Source organism: Mobula birostris, chromosome 5 (assembly GCF_030028105.1).
Source record: "Mobula birostris isolate sMobBir1 chromosome 5, sMobBir1.hap1, whole genome shotgun sequence".
Lineage (NCBI taxonomy): Eukaryota > Metazoa > Chordata > Chondrichthyes > Myliobatiformes > Myliobatidae > Mobula > Mobula birostris.
In genome coordinates this window covers 199798989-199817911 of record NC_092374.1, presented here as the reverse complement: position 1 = coordinate 199817911, position 18923 = coordinate 199798989, and the positions used below count along the sequence as shown (strand labels likewise).

The 18923-nt window shown below is 46.0% G+C and overlaps 2 protein-coding genes across 3 annotated transcripts in view; one reads left to right on the top strand and one right to left on the bottom strand.

Annotated features, from left to right (window-relative positions):
* The window catches only part of LOC140198466 (uncharacterized), a 119750-nt gene that overhangs the window by 35560 nt on the left and 65267 nt on the right, over positions 1-18923 (bottom strand). The gene's annotated exons all lie outside the window — the stretch shown is intronic.
* On the top strand, positions 4374-16330 carry LOC140198245 (zinc-binding protein A33-like). 2 transcript variants are annotated; one of them, XM_072259296.1, is made up of 6 exons: positions 4374-4793; positions 4866-4961; positions 5345-5578; positions 13402-13424; positions 13517-13632; positions 14398-16330. In XM_072259296.1, exons 1-6 carry the CDS (start codon positions 4383-4385, stop codon positions 14982-14984), a joined length of 1467 nt encoding a protein of 488 aa, XP_072115397.1. In that variant the 5' UTR covers positions 4374-4382; the 3' UTR covers positions 14985-16330. The 2 variants fall into 2 exon arrangements, with proteins under 2 accessions (XP_072115397.1, XP_072115399.1); XM_072259298.1 differs by lacking the exon at positions 4866-4961.

Sequence of the window (18923 nt, the reverse complement as noted above, 5' to 3'; positions counted from 1 at the left end):
CAAAAGAATAAACCAGGGAAGGTAGTGCACCCGTGGCTGACAAGGGAAATTAGGGATAGTATCAATTCCAAAGAAGAAGCATACAAATTAGCCAGAAAAAGTGGCTCATCTGAGGACTGGGAGAAATTCAGAGTTCAGCAGAGGAGGACAAAGGGCTTAATTAGGAAAAGGAAAAAAGATTATGAGAGAAAACTGGCAGGGAACATAAAAACTGACTGTAAAAGCTTTTATAGATATGTGAAAAGAAAAAGATTGGTTAAGACAAATGTAGGTGCCTTACAGACAGAAACAGATAAATTGATTGTGGGGAGCAAGGACATAGCAGACCAATTGAATAACTACTTTGATTCTGTTTTCACTAAGGAGGACATAAATAATCTTCTGGAAATAGTAGGGGACAGAGGGTCCAGTGAGATGGAGGAACTGAGGGAAATACATGCTAGTAGGGAAGTGGTATTTGGTAAATTGAAGGGATTAAAGGCAGATAAATCCCCAGGGCCAGATGGTCTGCATCCCAGAGTGCTTAAGGAAGTAGCCCAAGAAATAGTGGATGCATTAGTGATAATTTTTCAAAACTCTTTAGATTTTGGACTAGTTCCTGAGGATTGGAGGGTGGCTAATATAACCCCGCTTTTTAAAAAAGGAGGGAGAGAGGAACCGAGGAATTATAGACCAGTTAGTCAAACATCGGTGGTGGGGAAAACGCTAGAGTCAATCATCAAAGATGTGATAACAGCACATTTGGAAAGTGGTGAAATCATTGGACAAAGTCAGCATGGATTTGTGAAAGGAAAATCATGTCTGACGAATCTCATAGAATTTTTTGAGGATGTAACTAGTAGAGTGGATAGGGGAGAACCAGTGGATGTGGTATATTTGGATTTTCAAAAGACTTTTGACAAGGTCCCACACAGGAGATTAGCGTGCAAACTTAAAGCACACGGTATTGGGGGTAAGGTATTGATGTGGATAGAGAATTGTTTGGCAGACAGGAAGCAAAGAGTGGGAATAAATGGGACCTTTTCAGAATGGCGGGCAGTGACTAGTGGGGTACCGCAAGGCTCAGTGCTGTGACCCTAGTTGTTTAAAATATATATTAATGACTTAGATGAGGGAATTAAATGCAGCATTTCCAAGTTTGCAGATGACATGAAGCTGGGCGGCAGTGTCAGCTGTGAGGAGGATGCTAAGAGGATGCAGGGTGACTTGGATAGGTTAGTTGAGTGGGCAAATTCATGGCAGATGCAATTTAATGTTGATAAATGTGAGGTTATCCACTTTGGTGGCAAAAACAGGAAAACAGATTATTATCTGAATGGTGGCCAATTAGAAAAAGGGGAGGTGCAATGAGACCTGGGTGTCATTATACACCAGTCATTGAAAGTGGGCATGCAGGTACAGCAGGCAGTGAAAAAGGTGAATGGTATGCTGGCATTCATAGCAAGAGGATTCGAGTACAGGAGCAGGGAGGTACTACTGCAGTTGTACAAGGCCTTGATGAGACCTCACCTGGAGTATTGTGTGCAGTTTTGGTCCCCTAATCTGAGGAAAGACATCCTTGCCATAGAGGGAGTACAAAGAAGGTTCACCAGATTGAGTCCTGGGATGGCTGGACTTTCATATGATGAAAGATTGGATCGACTAGGCTTATACTCATTGGAATTTAGAAGATTGAGGGGGAATCTTATTGAAACATATAAAATCTTAAAGGGATTGGACAGGCTAGGTGCAGGAAGATTGTTCCCGATGTTGGGGAAGTCCAGAACGAGGAGTCACAGTTTGAGGATAAAGGGGAAGCCTTTTAGGACCGAGATGAGGAAAAACTTCTTCACACAGAGAGTGGTGAATCTGTGGAATTCTCTGTCACAGGAAACAGTTGAGGCCAGTTCATTGGCTATATTTAAGAGGGGGTTAGATATAGCCCTCATGGCTAAAGGGATCAGGGGGTATGGAGGGAAGGCTGGTACAGGGTTCTGAGTTGGATGATCAGCCATGATCATACTGAATGGCGGTGCAGGCTCGAAGGGCCGAATGGCCTACTCCTGCACCTATTTTCTATCTTTCTATGTTTATGCTGTCGAGATGAAGCAACACTCAGGTTGGAGGAACAACACCTTACATTCCATCCTGAATTCAGGAGACTGAGGTGGCAAATGCTGGAATCCGGCGGTGCAGCCCAAATTCCTGCAGAAGCAGGATCCCGACCCTCCTCTTGGCTCCACTGACACTGCTTAACCCATTGAGTTCTTCCAACAGATTAACTTGCGCTCCGGATTTCAGGACTCCGCCAACCCAACTGACTGATGTGAGAAAGTTCAGATTATTGCAGAGCCGCTCTCACCCATAAGGTGAGGATGGCGAACTAAGACACAGAAGATGCGGGAGGAAATCAGCAAGTCAGGCTGCATTCACGGAAATGAACAAACAGTCGACGTTTCGGTCCAAGACCCTTCCTCAGGATCAGAAATGAAGGAGGAAGACACCAGAATAATAAAAGTGGAGGAAGGGGAAGGAGGATAGAGGAAAATAAGGTGCATTTCCCTGTGCGGCCAGCAGGTGGGGGAATCGCTCCAGTTATTCGCTCTCACCCTCTACTTTCACACTGTCGGGGCAGAATGTGCATCAGATGCCGAGTGTACACCCAAAGCTCCTCCCCTGTCCCACGGAGGTTGTGGAGAATTACTCTGGTCCACACGCGCCCGATCTCCTTACCAGTGAGAGCGCATCACAGACTGAGGGTATCACAAGTTTCAGAAGTCTGGGAACACGGTGCTTCAGCACCTGTCGAAGAAACAGTCACCAACAACAACTGACACAGACATGATATACAGTCAGAGCCCCTTTATCCCCAGCGTGGGAATGTCAAATACTACAGGGAGTAAATATAACGAGGCAGCAGAAAGTTTGGAGGAAATTGATGAGGCAAGTTTATTTTACACAGAGAATTCTAAGATCCTGGAACGCCAAGGGAGGTGATGGAAGCAGATAAAACAGCAACATTTATGAGGTATTTAGATAGACACATACAGACAGGAATGGAAGCAAGACACACAAAATGCTGGAGGAACTCAGCAAGCCATACAGCATCTATGGCAAAGAGTTAATAGTCGACACTTTCGGCCAAGGTACTTCATCAGGTCTGAAATAAAAAGATGAGAAGTCAAGTGGCGGGGCGGAGGAGGAAGTACAAGGTAGTAGGTGACAGGTGAAACCAGGAAAGGAGGAGGGGTGACGTGAAGAGCTGGGAAGTTGATTGGTGAAAGAGATAAAGGGATTGTGAAGGGGAATCTGATAGGAAAGCACTGAAGGCCATGGGAGAAAGGGGTGGGGCACCGGAGGGAGGGGAGGCGCACGTAAGGAGATAAAGTGAGAGAGGGAAATTGGAATAGGGAATGGTGAAGGAGAGGTGGGGGGGGGGAACAATGACAGGAAGATCGAGAAATTGATGTTCATGCCATCAGGTTGGAGGCTACCCAGACGGAATATAAGGTGTTGCACCTCCAACCTGAGTGTGGCCTCATCGCGACAGTAGAGGAGGCCATGGAGTGACATGTCAGAATGGGAATGGGAAGTCGAACTGAAATTGGTGGTCACTAGGAGATCCCGGCTTTTCTGGCCGACGGAGAGTAGGTGCTTATATTCCATATGGATATCCTCAAAGGTTGAAGACCAGGACTGAATATTTCAGATTAATTTCAGATTTCAATTATTTACAGAAAGTGATGTTTTTACATCTGTTTTTTACGCAGAGAGTGCTAAGTGTGTGGAATGGGCTGCCAGCAGCGGTGGTGAAGGCGGATACGATAGGATCTTTTAAGAGACTTTTGGATAGGTACATGGAGCTTAGAAAAATAGAGGGCCTTGTGTAACCCTAGATAATTTCTAAGGTTAGGACATGTTTGGCACAGCTTTGTGGGCCGAAGGGCCTGCATTGTGCTGTAGGTTTTGTATGTTTCTATGTTTGTACATTTAACCATTCTTTTACATCCTAGTCAAAATAATTATTTCAGTTAGTCCTGACGAAGGGTCTCGGCCTGAACCGTCGACTGTACCTCTTCCTATAGATGCTGCTTGGTCTGCTGCGTTCACCAGCACTTTTTATGTGTGTTGCTAATTATTTCAGTTCCTTTTCATTTTTCCATATGCCCTGGTCGGGCACGGATATTCCTTCCGGTTTCTTTCACATTCAGACGTGCTTGTTCTCTTTCTGTTCCCTTCGTTTTCTCTGATTAGTCAGAAGAAGCCAGGAAAGCTATTTGCAGCAAAGAACACTCATACCCGATAGACTGCAGCGCCTGCAGTGGACAATCACGGTAGTGCATGGGTTCAGCAGTCCCTCGGAAATTGAAATGATCCTGAATCAGGAAGTGCCGGAGTTTAACATGGCTTCCAAAGATCATTTCGAGAGTCTAATCGAGGAGACAATTTGTCCCATCTGCCTGGATTTCTTCGCTGATCCAGTAACACTGGAATGTGAACACAATTTCTGCCGCTCCTGTATCACAGGCTGTTGGGAAAGGGAGGAGAATAACTCCTGCCCGGAATGTAAAACAAAGTTTGCGGACCGGACCCTCAGGGCAAGTCGGATCTTAGGGAGACTGGCTGCGAAAGCTCGGAAACTATACCTGAAGCTGAAAGAGAAGGAAAATAAACTTCACTGCGAAGAACACGAGTTAGAATTGAAACTGTTTTGTGAAACTGATAGGAAATTGATCTGCGTGATTTGTGCGACTGCGCAGGAACACAAGTCTCATGACTTCATGCCGATTAAAGAAGCTGTTGAAATCTGCAAGGTAAAACATACTGAACACGCATTCTCCTAATTGTATCTTTATTTTCTGATGGTCTTATTTACTGATTCCTAGGATCGGGTGAAATCTTCCATAAAATTTCTCACAGAGAAGAAATCAGTGCTCCTGGAAATGGAACGGCAACAGAAAGAAAAGATCTCCCGAGTTCGGGTGAGGCTTCCTGAGGAGAATTCCGATACTCTCGTGTGGTTTGGTTCCATTTCATGCACAATTGCAGTTTTGCAGCAGGTAGTCCCGTGGTTTCACAGATTCTATGACCTATTTCGAGCCTGCTGACTGCGTTGAGTTTACGCTCTTCTGTGTCCATGACAGGGCTCATCCAAAAGTATTTCTGGGTCAACTGTTAAATAGTCACTTCAATTAACCTTGTGACTTACATTGGGTGGTATGTGAATCATCAGGGAGATAACGTGGGGGAGAAAAGGGATCAGGAAAGTGTGAGGAAATGGGATAGACTTTAAATGGAGGAACAGTCATCTTTCATGGTCATAACGCCACCATAAATATATTAATCTTTGTCTTTCATTTGACAGGAACAATCCAACAGCCTACAGTCCCACATCACTTCGCAGTTTGCTGAAATGCACCAGATTCTCAACGAGAAAGAGCAGCACTTACTCAGAGATCTCAGAGAAAAAACGGAAAGTATTCTAAACTCGATGCAGAAAAATCTTCGAGTCATTCAAGAGAATTTGAATTCTCTTCTGAAGGAACTCTCGAATTTACTGCAACAGTTGGATGAAAACGACAGTGTGATGTTTCTGCAGGTGAGAGGTTACATTAAAGTTTGGTTCAGTAAAAGCGCACAGTCAAAAAATGCGAGATCTGTTCCAAATGGGGAGTGATATATTTTAAATAAATGAAATGTTGGCCAATTGGTAAAACTCTTATTTAAAGCTAATAAACACATGGTCTTTTCTCAGGCTGTTGTTGTCCCCAGATTAGCCTCTAAAAGATTTGGACGTTGTTTCAACCAAATATACTGCATATTTCCTGAATCTCGCACTCAGTTCCAGTAGCCATCATATCTAATAACTTCTGAAGCAGTGAGTGTCTTTTCATTGGTCAGTGGGGACTGAGGTTAAATTCCAGAATGTGATACACACCTCTGACTTATCACCTTTATTCAGTGTGCATTAGCAGTAGTGAGTTACACACAAAGATAAAGGCTCTCAGCCAGAAACGTCAGCTGTGTATTTCCCTCCATAGATGTTACCTGACCTGCTGAGCTCCTCCATCATTTTGTGTGTGTTCTCAATATTCCCAGCATGTGCACCAAGCCCATCATAAGTTATTGGAATTACACTGCCCTTCATGTACTGAGCTTTCCCATTCCAGGTGGCCTCTGCTGTCTGCTGCCACCACATTCGCAGTTTCACGTCCTCTTCACTGACACCTGAAATGTTGCATTAAAACCACCTTATATTTTCACTTTGCTTTTTGCTCTCCCCAGAACAGGACATGCCCTTTGACTCACGATGTGGTGCTGAACTAATTAAATTAGGAATCAAATTCCCAACCAAACTAATTCCTTCTGCCTACATAATATCCACGGCCCCCTGGCACATTCATCTGCCTAAGGGCTTCTTGCACATCTCTGTCCTCCACCACCACCCTAGGCAACACAATCTGAGCACTCATCATCCTTGTGCCCGCCCCTCTCCCACATCTCCTTTGAATTTACCCCTTCTCATCTTAAATGCTGTCCTCCAATATTAAACATCTCAACCATGTGAAAAGATAACAGCTGCCTACACTATCTTTTCCTCTCATAACCTTAGAAAGCTCTATCAGATCTCCCCCTCAACACCCTCCACTCCAGATAAAACAACATGAGTCTGTCCCACCTCCCCTTGTAGCAAGTGCACGCTCATCTGGGAGGCATCCTGTCCTGGTGAGGTGCCTCTGCAGGTTCTCCACCGGGAAGGCACCAATGGAGCAACCAGATTGAATAAAAGACTAAATTGGTAAATAGTGATGTAAATTACTTACTTCAGACATCACTGACATTCTCTGCCCCCAAGCACGTGTTTCTCCGCTTTATCCTTTTCCTCCTTTATTCTGCTCCATTGTTATCACTTGCTGCTGATGTTTGTATAGAATGTTTTGAGATCCTAATTCATCTTATTTGCCAAAGACTTTTCATGGCCCTTCCTGGCTCTCCTAATTTCCTTCTGGAGTTCTTTGCTGGCTTCTTTGCAAACATCAAAAGCTCCATTGAATTTAGTTTACAAGACTTTACATATAATTCTTTTATCTTCTCTCTCGTTATCCAGTGCCATCGTTGTCCATCATTCCTGCTGGAACGAAGCTGTCCTATACTCTGTACAATTGTTCTGTCAACACTCTCCACATGCCAGATGTGGATTTACCAAATGACTACTGTTTCCAATTAACTCTCCCTTAGTCCTGCCTAAAATTATTGTAACTTCCCTGCTCTCCTGTAATGTCTGTACTTATCTTTATCTATAGCTGTCATAAAATTTAAGGAGCTGTGCCTACTGTTCTCTAACCATGCTCCCACCAAAAAAAAACATTCAATTTGCTAGGCTCATTACTGAACACGAGGTTAAGTTCTGTCCTTCCCCTCGCTGAACTGTCTACATATTGATTTCAGAACCCTCCTAGATGCATTCATTGTTGGACTAGGGAACTCCCAGTCTATGTTAGGGAAGTTGAAGTCACTTACCACAATCTGGTTGTGTATACAGCTTTACACCTTCTGCCTGCATAGCTTTTCCACACTGTCACATTGCTTGTCGCGGAGTGTTGGGTGTGGGATCTGTCGTATAATCCCACCAGCGTTTCCTATTGTGAAGTTCTAGCCGTGGTTGAGCCCCCTGTTATGGCTGGACTGGGTGCAGCTGTAATTATGTCCCTGATTAATAGCATAATGCACCCACTTCTATTTATCTCCTACTCCATTCTTTCTTACAACATCAAATCCTTGGAATGTTAGTATCTATTCCTGTCCCTCTCTCAACCACATCTTTGTAATGGACACAACATCTTGGAACATATGCTGTTCCATGCTCCAAGTTCACCTCCCTTCATACACACACTTTAACCCATCCATCCTATTGTGTCTATTATCTTGCTGCTCTCTGTTCTTACTGGTCATTATATCTATTGTTACGTACCCCGTAACTGGGTTGCCAAACCAGCAGAAATGGACCGCTTAGTTGGAGTCTGGATTACTGGAACTAAGAAAGTTTTATTAAAGAAATAAATAACACAGTACTCTAATCGTAAGGATATAAATGCAACAGGTTAGCAATGATAAAACACACATGTACACAGAACTAGGATAAATGGGAATCAGTCCAGCTCTATCGCAGTCTAGGGGTAAAATGATCAGTCTCAAGTGACGCAGAGTTCAGTTCAGCTGAGTACAGTTTGCAGTAATCGCTGTTGTGCCATTGGAGAGAGAGAGAGCGAATGCAAATTTCAATTCAACAGACCTTTGATGTTCCCCGCAGTTAGCTTTCGGGCGAGCCCTTTTTAATGTCTTCTGAGGTCACCGACTGTGACCCCTCCATTCCGGATACGATCGTTCTTCCGTGGTGAACCCGGAACTCAGGCAAGGGCAGACACACACACCAGGCTCCCGCCGATCGTACCTTTTCACCCTGTGCCCCTATGGTCGGTCCCGCAATCAGACCTCCAAACTCCCACCAACTTGTGGGGGGGGCACACCGCACTTCCAGGGTCTCGCTATCTCGGGATCTCGTGGTGTCTGTTGTGCCTTAGCAAACCTGTTCCTTTTATCCCCCTACTGGGGTATCGCCAGTCCATCAAACTTCAAACAGTTCAGGTTCAAAGCAACCGGTCTGTCAATACTCGGAACTGTGTCTCTTTTCGTTAATCTCTCTCCTCTCTAATTAACATGTTGAACGCTTCTCCCTTTGTCTCTCTTATCTCTCTCATCAGCATCAATCTTCTGATAACTTGGTTTTTCGTCACACCCCTACCCTTCAAAGGATTTTTACCGGGGTAAAAATTATAGGCACGAATACATTATTAGATACACACTAATATACAGGGTCATCAGCTATTTGGCTAATACAGAGAACGTTAAGTTGTCAACACCTTGACAGACAGTCAGCAATCACCTTTCCATTCCTTTTATATGTGTTATTTTAATAATCCTCTGAGACCAGGCTCCAACTTAGCAAACTTCATGGTGGTCAAAAACACTAATGAGTTGTGATCAGTGTAACTTCTCAGTGGTTTCCGTCCCGGACAAATATAACAAGGGTCGTCCCCACACAAACTTCGCATTCTTTTGCAGGAGCTTAGTAAGAGGGAGGGTAATATCCGCAAAGTTTTTGCAAAACTTCCGGTAGTACCCCACCATCTCCAAGAACCTTCTCAGGGCTCTCTTGTCTGTCAGGGTGGGGACTTCAGAGATAGCCCGCACCTTAGCCTGCATCGGAGCCAGCTGCCCCTGTCCTACCACATACCCCAGATAAGTGACCTTCACGTGGCCGAATTCACTTTTTGCGAGGTTCACTGTCAAGCTGGCTTCAAACAGCCATTTAAACAGTGCCACAATGTGCTCTTCCCACGTGTCACTCCAGACCACTAAATCGCCAATATACGCTTCTGTGTTCTTTAGCCCTTTTGTCACTGAATTAATCATCCTATAGGGGTGTTGCTCACTAGGCTGACCTGATGTGACAACAACACCATGTCCCGGCTCTTTGCATCACCTCGGGACATCCAGACATACGTGTGCATGCTGTTTAATTAGCTTTATTGTCGGCTCACTCTGTTCGGGGGTTATGTGAGAGAGCTCATCAGCAAAGTTGGCCAAAACAATAGAATTCTCCCATCTGGTCGGCACCATACTTACCTTTTCAAAATGGATTTCCCCTTATCAGGTGGCACCCTAGCCTCAGTAATTTTCATGATAACACTGACTAGGTCTGTTTTCTGATCGTGGTAAGCTTTTAACATGTTAATAGCTTGTAACCGTGTTAGCTCACGTCTACAATAGTCAATAGTATCCTTCCTCCTGTGCAGCCAGTAAAACTCTTTCATGATCCTACCGACTGTTTTCCTCCCCACAAAATGTCCACCGAGGGGTATCTTGTGGACCAGGTTAAGAATCTCATCTCCATAAATTTTCGACACTATCACCCCCCATTCCTCATCTGCGGGCACGGTACTTGGTCTCCATTTCCTCCTTAGTACTCCCTCCTTCACATAATAGCCCACTGGCTCCCTTTTTAATTCTGCTTCAGAGAGAGCTGTCTCCGCCAAAACCATCAGCTCCTCATCTCGCTCCTGTGCTTGTATAAATTCCTTCCTGGCTAATGATAAGTCTACCTTAACTTCCATTTCACTACGCCCCTTCTTTTCACTTTCTAACCCCTCCTGGTACAAGGCTGGTAAAAACGTCTCCGCTAAATCTACATTCGCTTTGGCAGCCTTTCTGGACATGTGCCGAGTCACTGCGCAAATGGGATAAACCTGTGAGTCCTTGGGCGGGGCCTCAATGCTGGCAGGCTGGCTTGTCAATCTTACTACTGGGTACACCTCTCCGCCGGCAAGGTCATTACCGAGTAAGACCTCCACGTCTTTCATCGGTAGTTCGGGCCTCACCCCGATCGTGACCGGTCCGGAGACCAAGGCGCTTTTTAGGTGTATCTGGTGCAAAGGTACTGCTTCAGTCCCTTTCCCAATGCCTTTTATCACCCTGACCTCCCCAGTCTGGGTCTCTGAACTAAAGTCTAACACACTCTTTAATATCAATGACTGACAAGCTCCAGTGTCTCTCCAGATCCGTACTGGAACCGGGTTTAACCCCTCCTTCACCGACACCAATCCAGCCGAGATAAACCTCTCGCACCCTTCCTGAACTTTATCAGACCTCTCCTCCCCCAGCGGTTTGTTTACCAGCTCAATACAGCCAGTCGGAACCGTCGTTTTTCCTTTCCCCGTCTCCTTCTTTGGGGCAAAGCACCTGGACGCAAAGTGTCCGGCTTTCCCACAATTATAGCATACGACCCCAGGAGACTTCCTACCAAACTGCTCCTGGTCTACCTTATCCCTCTCGCTAGTCCCCGGCTTACTTTCTGACTTTTCTGGCAGACTCTCCCCGCCCTCTTGACTACCCTTCTGGTAGCCTTTACTCGGGGTAAACTTCGCTTTGTGTGTTAACGCGTATTCATCCGCTAACTTAGCAGTTGCGGCTAAAGTGTTTGCCTCTTTCTCATCTAGGTGGGTCTCATACCTTCAGGGACACAACCTTTAAACTGCTCAATCAGTATTAGCTGTAGCAGTCCGTCATAATCCCCATTGACCCCTTTTGAGGCGCACCAACGCTCACAATACATCTGCATCTCACGGGCAAGCTCCAAATACGTGCGGTCCCACTGCTTCCTCACATTCCGGAACCTCTGCCGGTCTGCCTCCGGGACCAACTCATAAGTCCTGAGTATCACCTCTTTCACCACCTCATACCTCTGGGCATCTTCTGCGGACAATGCCGAGTAAACTTGTTGGGCTTTTCCTTTAAGTACACTCTGAAGCAAAACAGCCCACTTATCCCTCAGCCAGTCCTGACTTGCAGCAACTTTTTTCAAAATGGAGAAGGTACCAATCAACATCGGCCTCCTCAAATGGGGGAACCAGACTAACCTCCTGGGTCGCCCTGAACCCTCCACCTTGGTTCGGCATTGGCCCCTGCACGAGCCTCATCTTTAACTTCTCCAGCTCAAATTCCCTTTCCCTCTGTTTCTCCCTCTCTTCTCGCTCCATCTGCCTGTCCCTCTCCTCTCGCTCCAGCTGTTTTACCCGGAACTCGTGCTCGAGTCTCAATTTTTCAATCTGCAGCTGTACTGCTTCTCCACCAGGTTTGCCCATAGATACCACCTCCAACTCCCCTTGGGAAACACACCTTTAGATACATAATGCTCTATGATAGCTCTGTGCATCTCCGCTCTCCTCATTGTCGACTTCCCCTTAAAAAGATTCAACCGTTTGGCCACAGTTGCCAATTCTGACTTCCTGGCATCCTCTAATGCCTCCAAGGTTGGCGCCTTTAGTAATTCCTCAGCCTCCATTTCTGCTGTTTGTCTTTTCTTTCTTTTGGGAATTTTACCCAATCAATTTACCCAGTCCCAAATTTGGCGTTCAAAATCGCAGACGAGAACCCTACTTATGTTATGTACCCCGTAACTGGGTTGCCAAACCAGCAGAAATGGACCGCTTAGTTGGAGTCTGGATTACTGGAACCAAGAAAGTTTTATTAAAGAAATAAGTAACACAGTACTCTAATCATAAGGATATAAATGCAAGCAACACACATCAAAGTTGCTGGTGAACACAGCAGGCCAGGCAGCATCTGTAGGAAGAGGTGCAGTCGACGCTTCAGGCCGAGACCCTTCGTCAGGACTAACTGAAGGAAGAGTGAGTAAGGGATTTGAAAGTTGGAGGGGGAGGGGGAGATCCAAAATGATAGGAGAAGACAGGAGGGGGAGGGATAGAGCCAAGAGCTGGACAGGTGATAGGCAAAAGGGGATACGAGAGGATCATGGGACAGAAGGTCCGGGAAGAAAGACAAGGGGAGGGGGAACCCAGAGGATGGGCAAGAGGTATATTCAGAGGGACAGAGGGAGAAAAAGGAGAGTGAGAGAAAGAATGTGTTCATAAAAATAAGTAACAGATGGGGTACGAGGGGGAGGCGGGGCCTTAGCGGAAGTTCTTCTACTTCTACATCTACTTCTCTAACTTCCGCTAAGGCCCTGTCTCCCCCTCTGTCAATACTCAGAACTGTGTTTCTTTTTGTTAATCTCTCTCCTCTCTAATTAACATGTTGAATGCTTCTCCCTTTGTCTCTCTTATCTCTCTCATCAGCATCAATCTTCTGATAATGTGGTTTTTCATCACACTATATTCTTCTCATCTCCTCCACGTTCTAACCTGGTGTTCTGGATCTCCCTTCTAAACTGGATTAAACCCTCCCGAGTGGTACTAGAGATCCTCCTGGCCAGGATATTGGTTCCACTTCAGTTAAGGTGCAACCCCTCCCTCTTGTACAGATTGCCCCTGCCCCAGGAGAGGCTCCAATGATCCAAGTATTTGAAACTCTACCCCCTGCACCAATTCATCATTCTGTATTTCTTTTCTTTCATCCCTATACTCATTACATCGGACCTCATCCCACTTTTTACCTAGGTCATTGGTGGCGAAATGCAACATGTCCTTGAGTTTGAGACTGTTTGGCAGACGATCCAAGACATCTTCCACTCAAGGTAACACCAGAGGTAACATGCCATCCTGGCATAAAAGTAGAAATATTCATACCCATCCAAACCAAGTTAAATCCATCAATAATTTTAAATTCAACTTTCTGATCATCACTGACAACCTGTCCATATTGCAGTGTCCAACCTCCTTGATCTTCACTGAAGTTTTATCCTCTGAGTTATAGACTCCAATATCCCTTTTCCCAGCTGAGTGTCATGATGACTGAGAGTTGGGAAATGGGAATGTTCAGGGGCTTGAATTTGAATGAGACTCCTGCTGTTAAGATGTGGACAGTTAGTCAGTCAGTTCAGATTTTATGTTTCATTTGTTTCAGGAGGACTCTCGCCAGAAGACCAGGTAAGACATGGTCTTCACTGCAGCTTTTCTTTTTTTTTGTAAAATGATTTGTGAATTGTTGCTGTTTATAACCAGCAGTTTAATATTTGCAGGTTTAGTGATGAGGCCCTGACAGTGTCCGTGGCAGATGCTTCCTTGCCGGTAGAAAAAATTGACCAGCCCTTATTGTATACAGCGTGGAGAGGATTGTTTGATGCCATAAAGCAAGGTAAATTTGACACAAATTTGGTGTCCTTGTGCTCCGTAATTTTAAGCCAGCAATAAATTTCCAGCTTGGATCCCATGTGGTTTCACCCTCTGGGCCAGCTGAACATCTTGTCAAATCCCTCACTGACGTCAACCAGTTGAATCCATTCTTGGTTGCACACATTCCATCTTTTCCATGCGTGAATCATGTCTCCCTCAGTGACCCTCCAAACTTTCAGTCTCCACTCACAGTATTTCACACTCGACCATTCATCTGTGGCTTCCATGGTCGAAGCAATACCCTTTCAATCTGAATATAGGGCAGGATCAGGTCACCTGGCCCCTCACCACTGCCTCCAGTTAATGTGATCAGGACTTCTCCACTTAAAATCTCCAATACCCACGTCACTCCACCACCCCTCCCCCCTTAATCTGTCTCCATCCCCACCCTTTCCTTTCCAGCCGGAGCACTTAAAATCCGGCTCCACATCTCTACCCCGCAATCTCCTGATCCTTCTTGTACTGCCACTGCCTGTCCCATCCGCCCGTCTGCATGCTGCTGCCCATCTCGACAACCCCAGGAGACTCTGCTCTCCAGCTAGGAGAAGACCCTGAACAGAGGATTGTTATCCCTCTGATATGCTTGATTGAAACCCGAGAAAGTTATTTTATTGGTTGGCCATTCGATTGTGTCTGAGGTCGAACGGTATCTCACCTGGTGTTGGGGTCGCGCAGCCCAAGTTTTCCCTGATACTGCGGACTCCCTAATTCTCTGTTTCGCCCCCAGATTCTGTCACGTTGGATGTCGAAACAGCGAGCCCATGGCTTGACGTGTCTGAAGATCGAAAGGGTGTGAGATGCACCGACACTTGGAAGGATCTCCCTGACACTGAGAAGAGGTTTAGAGACTGGGAATGTGTTCTGGGATCGGAGGGTTTCACATCGGGGAGACATTACTGGGAGGTGCAGATGACGGGCAGTCGGGTCTGGAGGCTGGGAGTCGCCGCAGAGTCTGTGGAGAGGAAAAAGTGGGTTGCTTTAATACCAGAGACTGGAGTATGGACCATCGAGCGAAACGAAAACCACCTTTACGTGAACACCTGCCCTGAATCCCGTCTCCCTACCCGTCCCATTCCCCGGAGGGTGGGAGTTTATCTCAGTTACGAGTTTGGGACAGTTTCATTTTATGATGCCGGCACCAAGTCGCATCTTTACACCATCACTGGGAACAAATTCACGGGAAAACTTTATCCGTTCTTCGCAACTTGGGACAAAAAGTGGCTGAGAATCTGCTCTGGATCTGTGAAAGAGGGTCGGGTCCCGGCACCGGCATTGCAGTGGGGGTTAGACGCTGTGACGCAGATATCCTGTTGACCAGCGGTCCCCAACCACCAGGCCGCAAAGCATACGCTACCGGGCTGCGAGGAAACGATATGATTTGGCGATAGGAGTCAGCTGCACCTTTCCTCATCCCCTGTCATGGCCACTGTTGAGCCATTATGCATGCGAGGTCATTACCCGCGCGTCATCCATGTCAGCGCGGGAAGAAGATCAACTCCTCGAGCTTGCAAATGACGGCGGGCTGAAAAGTATGTTTGACATAACATCTCTGCCGGCATTCCGGATCTCAAAGTCAAGGCTCAATATCCTGAGATAACCATGAAAGCACTGAAAATATTGCTTCCATTTCCAACATATCTCTGCAATGAATGGAACAAAAACCAAATTGCAGAATAGACTGGACATAAGGAACCCCCTTCGAGTATCGCTGTCTCCCATCACCCCTCGATAGGACTGTCTTGTTGCAGGAAAACAAGCCCAGGGCTCCCACTGATTCAGTGGTATTGGTGTGTTGCAATGATTTTATATGTTCATACGGGGAAAATATGTGCTGTGTGTTTAATATCCAAACGTTACTTAAAATGTTATGATGGTATTGACTTATTTATATAACCATATAACAATTACAGCACAGAAACAGGCCATCTCTGCATTTCTAGTCTGTGCCAAACGCTACTCTCGCCTAGTCCCACCGAACTGCACCCAGCCCATAACCCTCCATTCCTTTTCTGTCTCTATACCTATCCAATTTTCCTTTAAATAATATCGAACCTGCCTCTACTTCTTCTACTGGAAGTTCGTTCAACACTTACTTCAAGCTCCCCTGTCCTTCCCTGATAATTGACTTATCGCTATATTCATGCGAGGAAAATATGCGCTGTGTGTTTAATATTAAATTCGTTAGATAAACCCTTTTAGAAACGAGATTGAGTGTATTAGGCACTTATCACCTATATTCCGGTCGTGATTAACATCTCCTCCCCCCGCAACAGAATCACCAAAAACGGTTTGTAGAAAACATCAAAGCACGCATGCACACTGGTGCCCAACGCAAGAGTTCATGGTCATTGTAGTCTCTCTCTGTAAACAACGTATTGGCTCTACTCTTGTCCGATGGCAACCCTACCCCCCCCCCCCCCGGGTCAGCCGGTCCGCAGGAATATTGTCAATATGAAACCGGTCCGCAGTGCAAAAAAGGTTGGGGGACCCCTGCTGTAGACAATAGGTTGGCGCAAAAGGGTTCCATTCGATCCCCAATTCCGTGTTGTAAAACCCCAATGATCCTGAGCATAAATCCGATGGAAATGTAAAGGTGGGGATAGTTCAATAAATACGAATTGATATCAGACTGCCGACGTGTTAATTATGCATCAACTGCATCCGTCAACGGAACTGAAATACTTTTGTAAAAATACTGTGATTGAAACAATTACCTTCGCGGGTTCACCAGCGGCCGTGGGCGGCGGGTTCTGAGTCCCTCGGCTTGTCCACTCCGACGAATTATAGTGAATCGCACAAGTGTTGATGGTGAAGGCAGGAAAATAAAGATAAAGGTGACTCGGGGTGGTTGGGAGATGCGTGGGTGTAAATAAAACGCGGAGAAACAAATCGTAAATTGTCTGAATCGAGATGAATGGAGCATGATTCCCATGTTGAACCTGTATTCAATTGTGGACTAATGTTTTTGAAAAAACAAAGTTCGGTTCTAAAGAAAATGAATTTGATGTTAAAAAAAGGAAAATAGCGGAAAAGCACAACAGGTCAGACAGGATTCCTGGAGCTAGAATCTGAGTCGATAATCCCTTGTGGAAGTGATCCAACGTTTCGATGTCTCGAGTGGGTTTAGACTCCGTCCGTCGAACTTATATAATCAGGCATTACTAGCTTGAGCTCAGAAAACTAATAATAAAATTAATCATAATAATCAATATCGACAATCTGAGATGAAGAGTCCTTGGAAGTGAGTCCATAGGTTGTGGGAACAGTTTAGTGATGGGGCTCCTGGTTCAAGAGCCTGCTGGTTGCGGGGCAATAACTGTTCCTGGTGAAGTAAGTCCGGGAGGTTCCTGTACTTCCTTCCTGACGGCAGCAGCAGGAATAGAGCATGCCATGGGTGGGAGGGCTCTTCGATGATGGGTGCTGGTTTCCTGCGACAGCGCTCCGTGTAGACGTGCTCAATGGCGGGGACGGCTTTACCAGAGGTGGACCGAGCCGTATCCACGATTTTTTAAATTGGATTTTCTGTTCATGGGCATTGGTGTTTCCATAGCAGGCCTTGAAGCAACCAGTCTGCACACACTCCACCTCAAATCAGTCGATGTTCGTCAAAGGTTTAGATGCCATGACGAATCCTGGCAAACTTGCAAGGAAGTAGAGGAGCTGTCGTGCTTTCTTCATAATTTCATTTATGTGCTGAGCACAGGACGGTTCCTCTGCAATGATAATAACGATGGATGACAATGCAGTCGTGCTGAGCCGAACTCGTCACAGGGCATCTGCAGAAGTTTGTGCGCTGACAATCCATATCTCCCCAAGTTTTCAGGCACGTAGCAGTGCTGGCCTTCTCACGGACGTGAGACACAAGAGAATGCAAACACTGGAATCTGGGGTAACACGCAAGCTGTTAGAGAAACTGGGCGTGTCAAACAGTGACTGTGTAGGGAAGTCAATAATTAAATCGAGATACGGCCTGACAACCAACCGCAACCCCTTTGTTGCGATTCTTTATTTCCATGCATTATCGATCCTTCAGTCAACATTACACTACCTGCAAACCCCTGCGCTCTAATGTATTCTGTAATATTCACTGGCTCCTTACAGCGGCATTCAGAGGCAAAATGCTGCGTGTGTTCTGATCTTTGCATTACATCCATGCCTCCGGATACATTCCAACAGATGTGTGAAACGTGACTTTCCTTCAATAGATCCGTGCCGACCCTGCCATATCTCATTATTATTTTCTAAGTGCCCTGTTACCACTTCCTTCATAACACTTCCCATTATTTCCCCACTCTTGATGCCAGACCAGTTGGTCTGTAGTTTCAAAGAATATCTCTCCTTCCTTTCTGGAGTACTAAGATTAAACTTGTAACCCCGACACCGTGTGATCTACTGTTTCCACACAGAAGTACCTAGGGGATTGAGTTAAATTCTGCCGTGTTTGGTACCATAGTTCAGGATTGTTTAGACAAGGGAAAAGAGGAAAGGAAAGGGAGATTTACATTGTTGTAGCAACACACATCAAAGTTGCTGGTGAACGCAGCAGGCCAGGCAGCATCTCTAGGAAGAGGTGCAGTCGACGTTTCAGGCCGAGACCCTTCGTCAGGACGAGGTGAGTCGACAGTCTGACTAGCCGTCGAAGTCGTTCTGTCAGCACAGCCGGTCAGTTCTTCTGGCAGCGGCTCTGCGTTACCACGGAGCCCACTGTTGAGCTGGGGGCAGTATCCTGATGGACGACTTCTCCCGGGAGAAGCTGGGGGGTAGGGTGGGGGAACAGTTCAGTCCTAGACTACGGAGCCTCGAGTATTCTGACTCCATGTTTAATGGCAATGGAACCGAATGTCAGGGCACTGTGACATAACCGAGGTGTATAAAATGATGGGCGGTCTCGACAGAGTAAATAGGAAGAACCTGTATATCATTTCAGCAGGGTTCTAAACCAGGGGCAGAGATTTGAAGCAATTGTCAGAAGAATTAGATTGGAGAGGGGAAAATGTTTTTACCCAGAGGTGGGTGAGGGATGGGAACTCACTGTCTGAAGGGGCGAGAGAGGCACCAGTCCCGCGTACTTGAAAAGCCGAGACCTGGAATGGTACCAGGTACTGCGGGTGGTTACAAATGTACGCACTGTGGAGTCATTTGGAACGTTTGCGAATGAAGGGACGTTTCTGGGGAAAGAAAAAGCAATGGTGACTGATCCAACTGTTGTACATCCTATGCAATCGATAAATTCACTGCGCCGTCCCAAACACA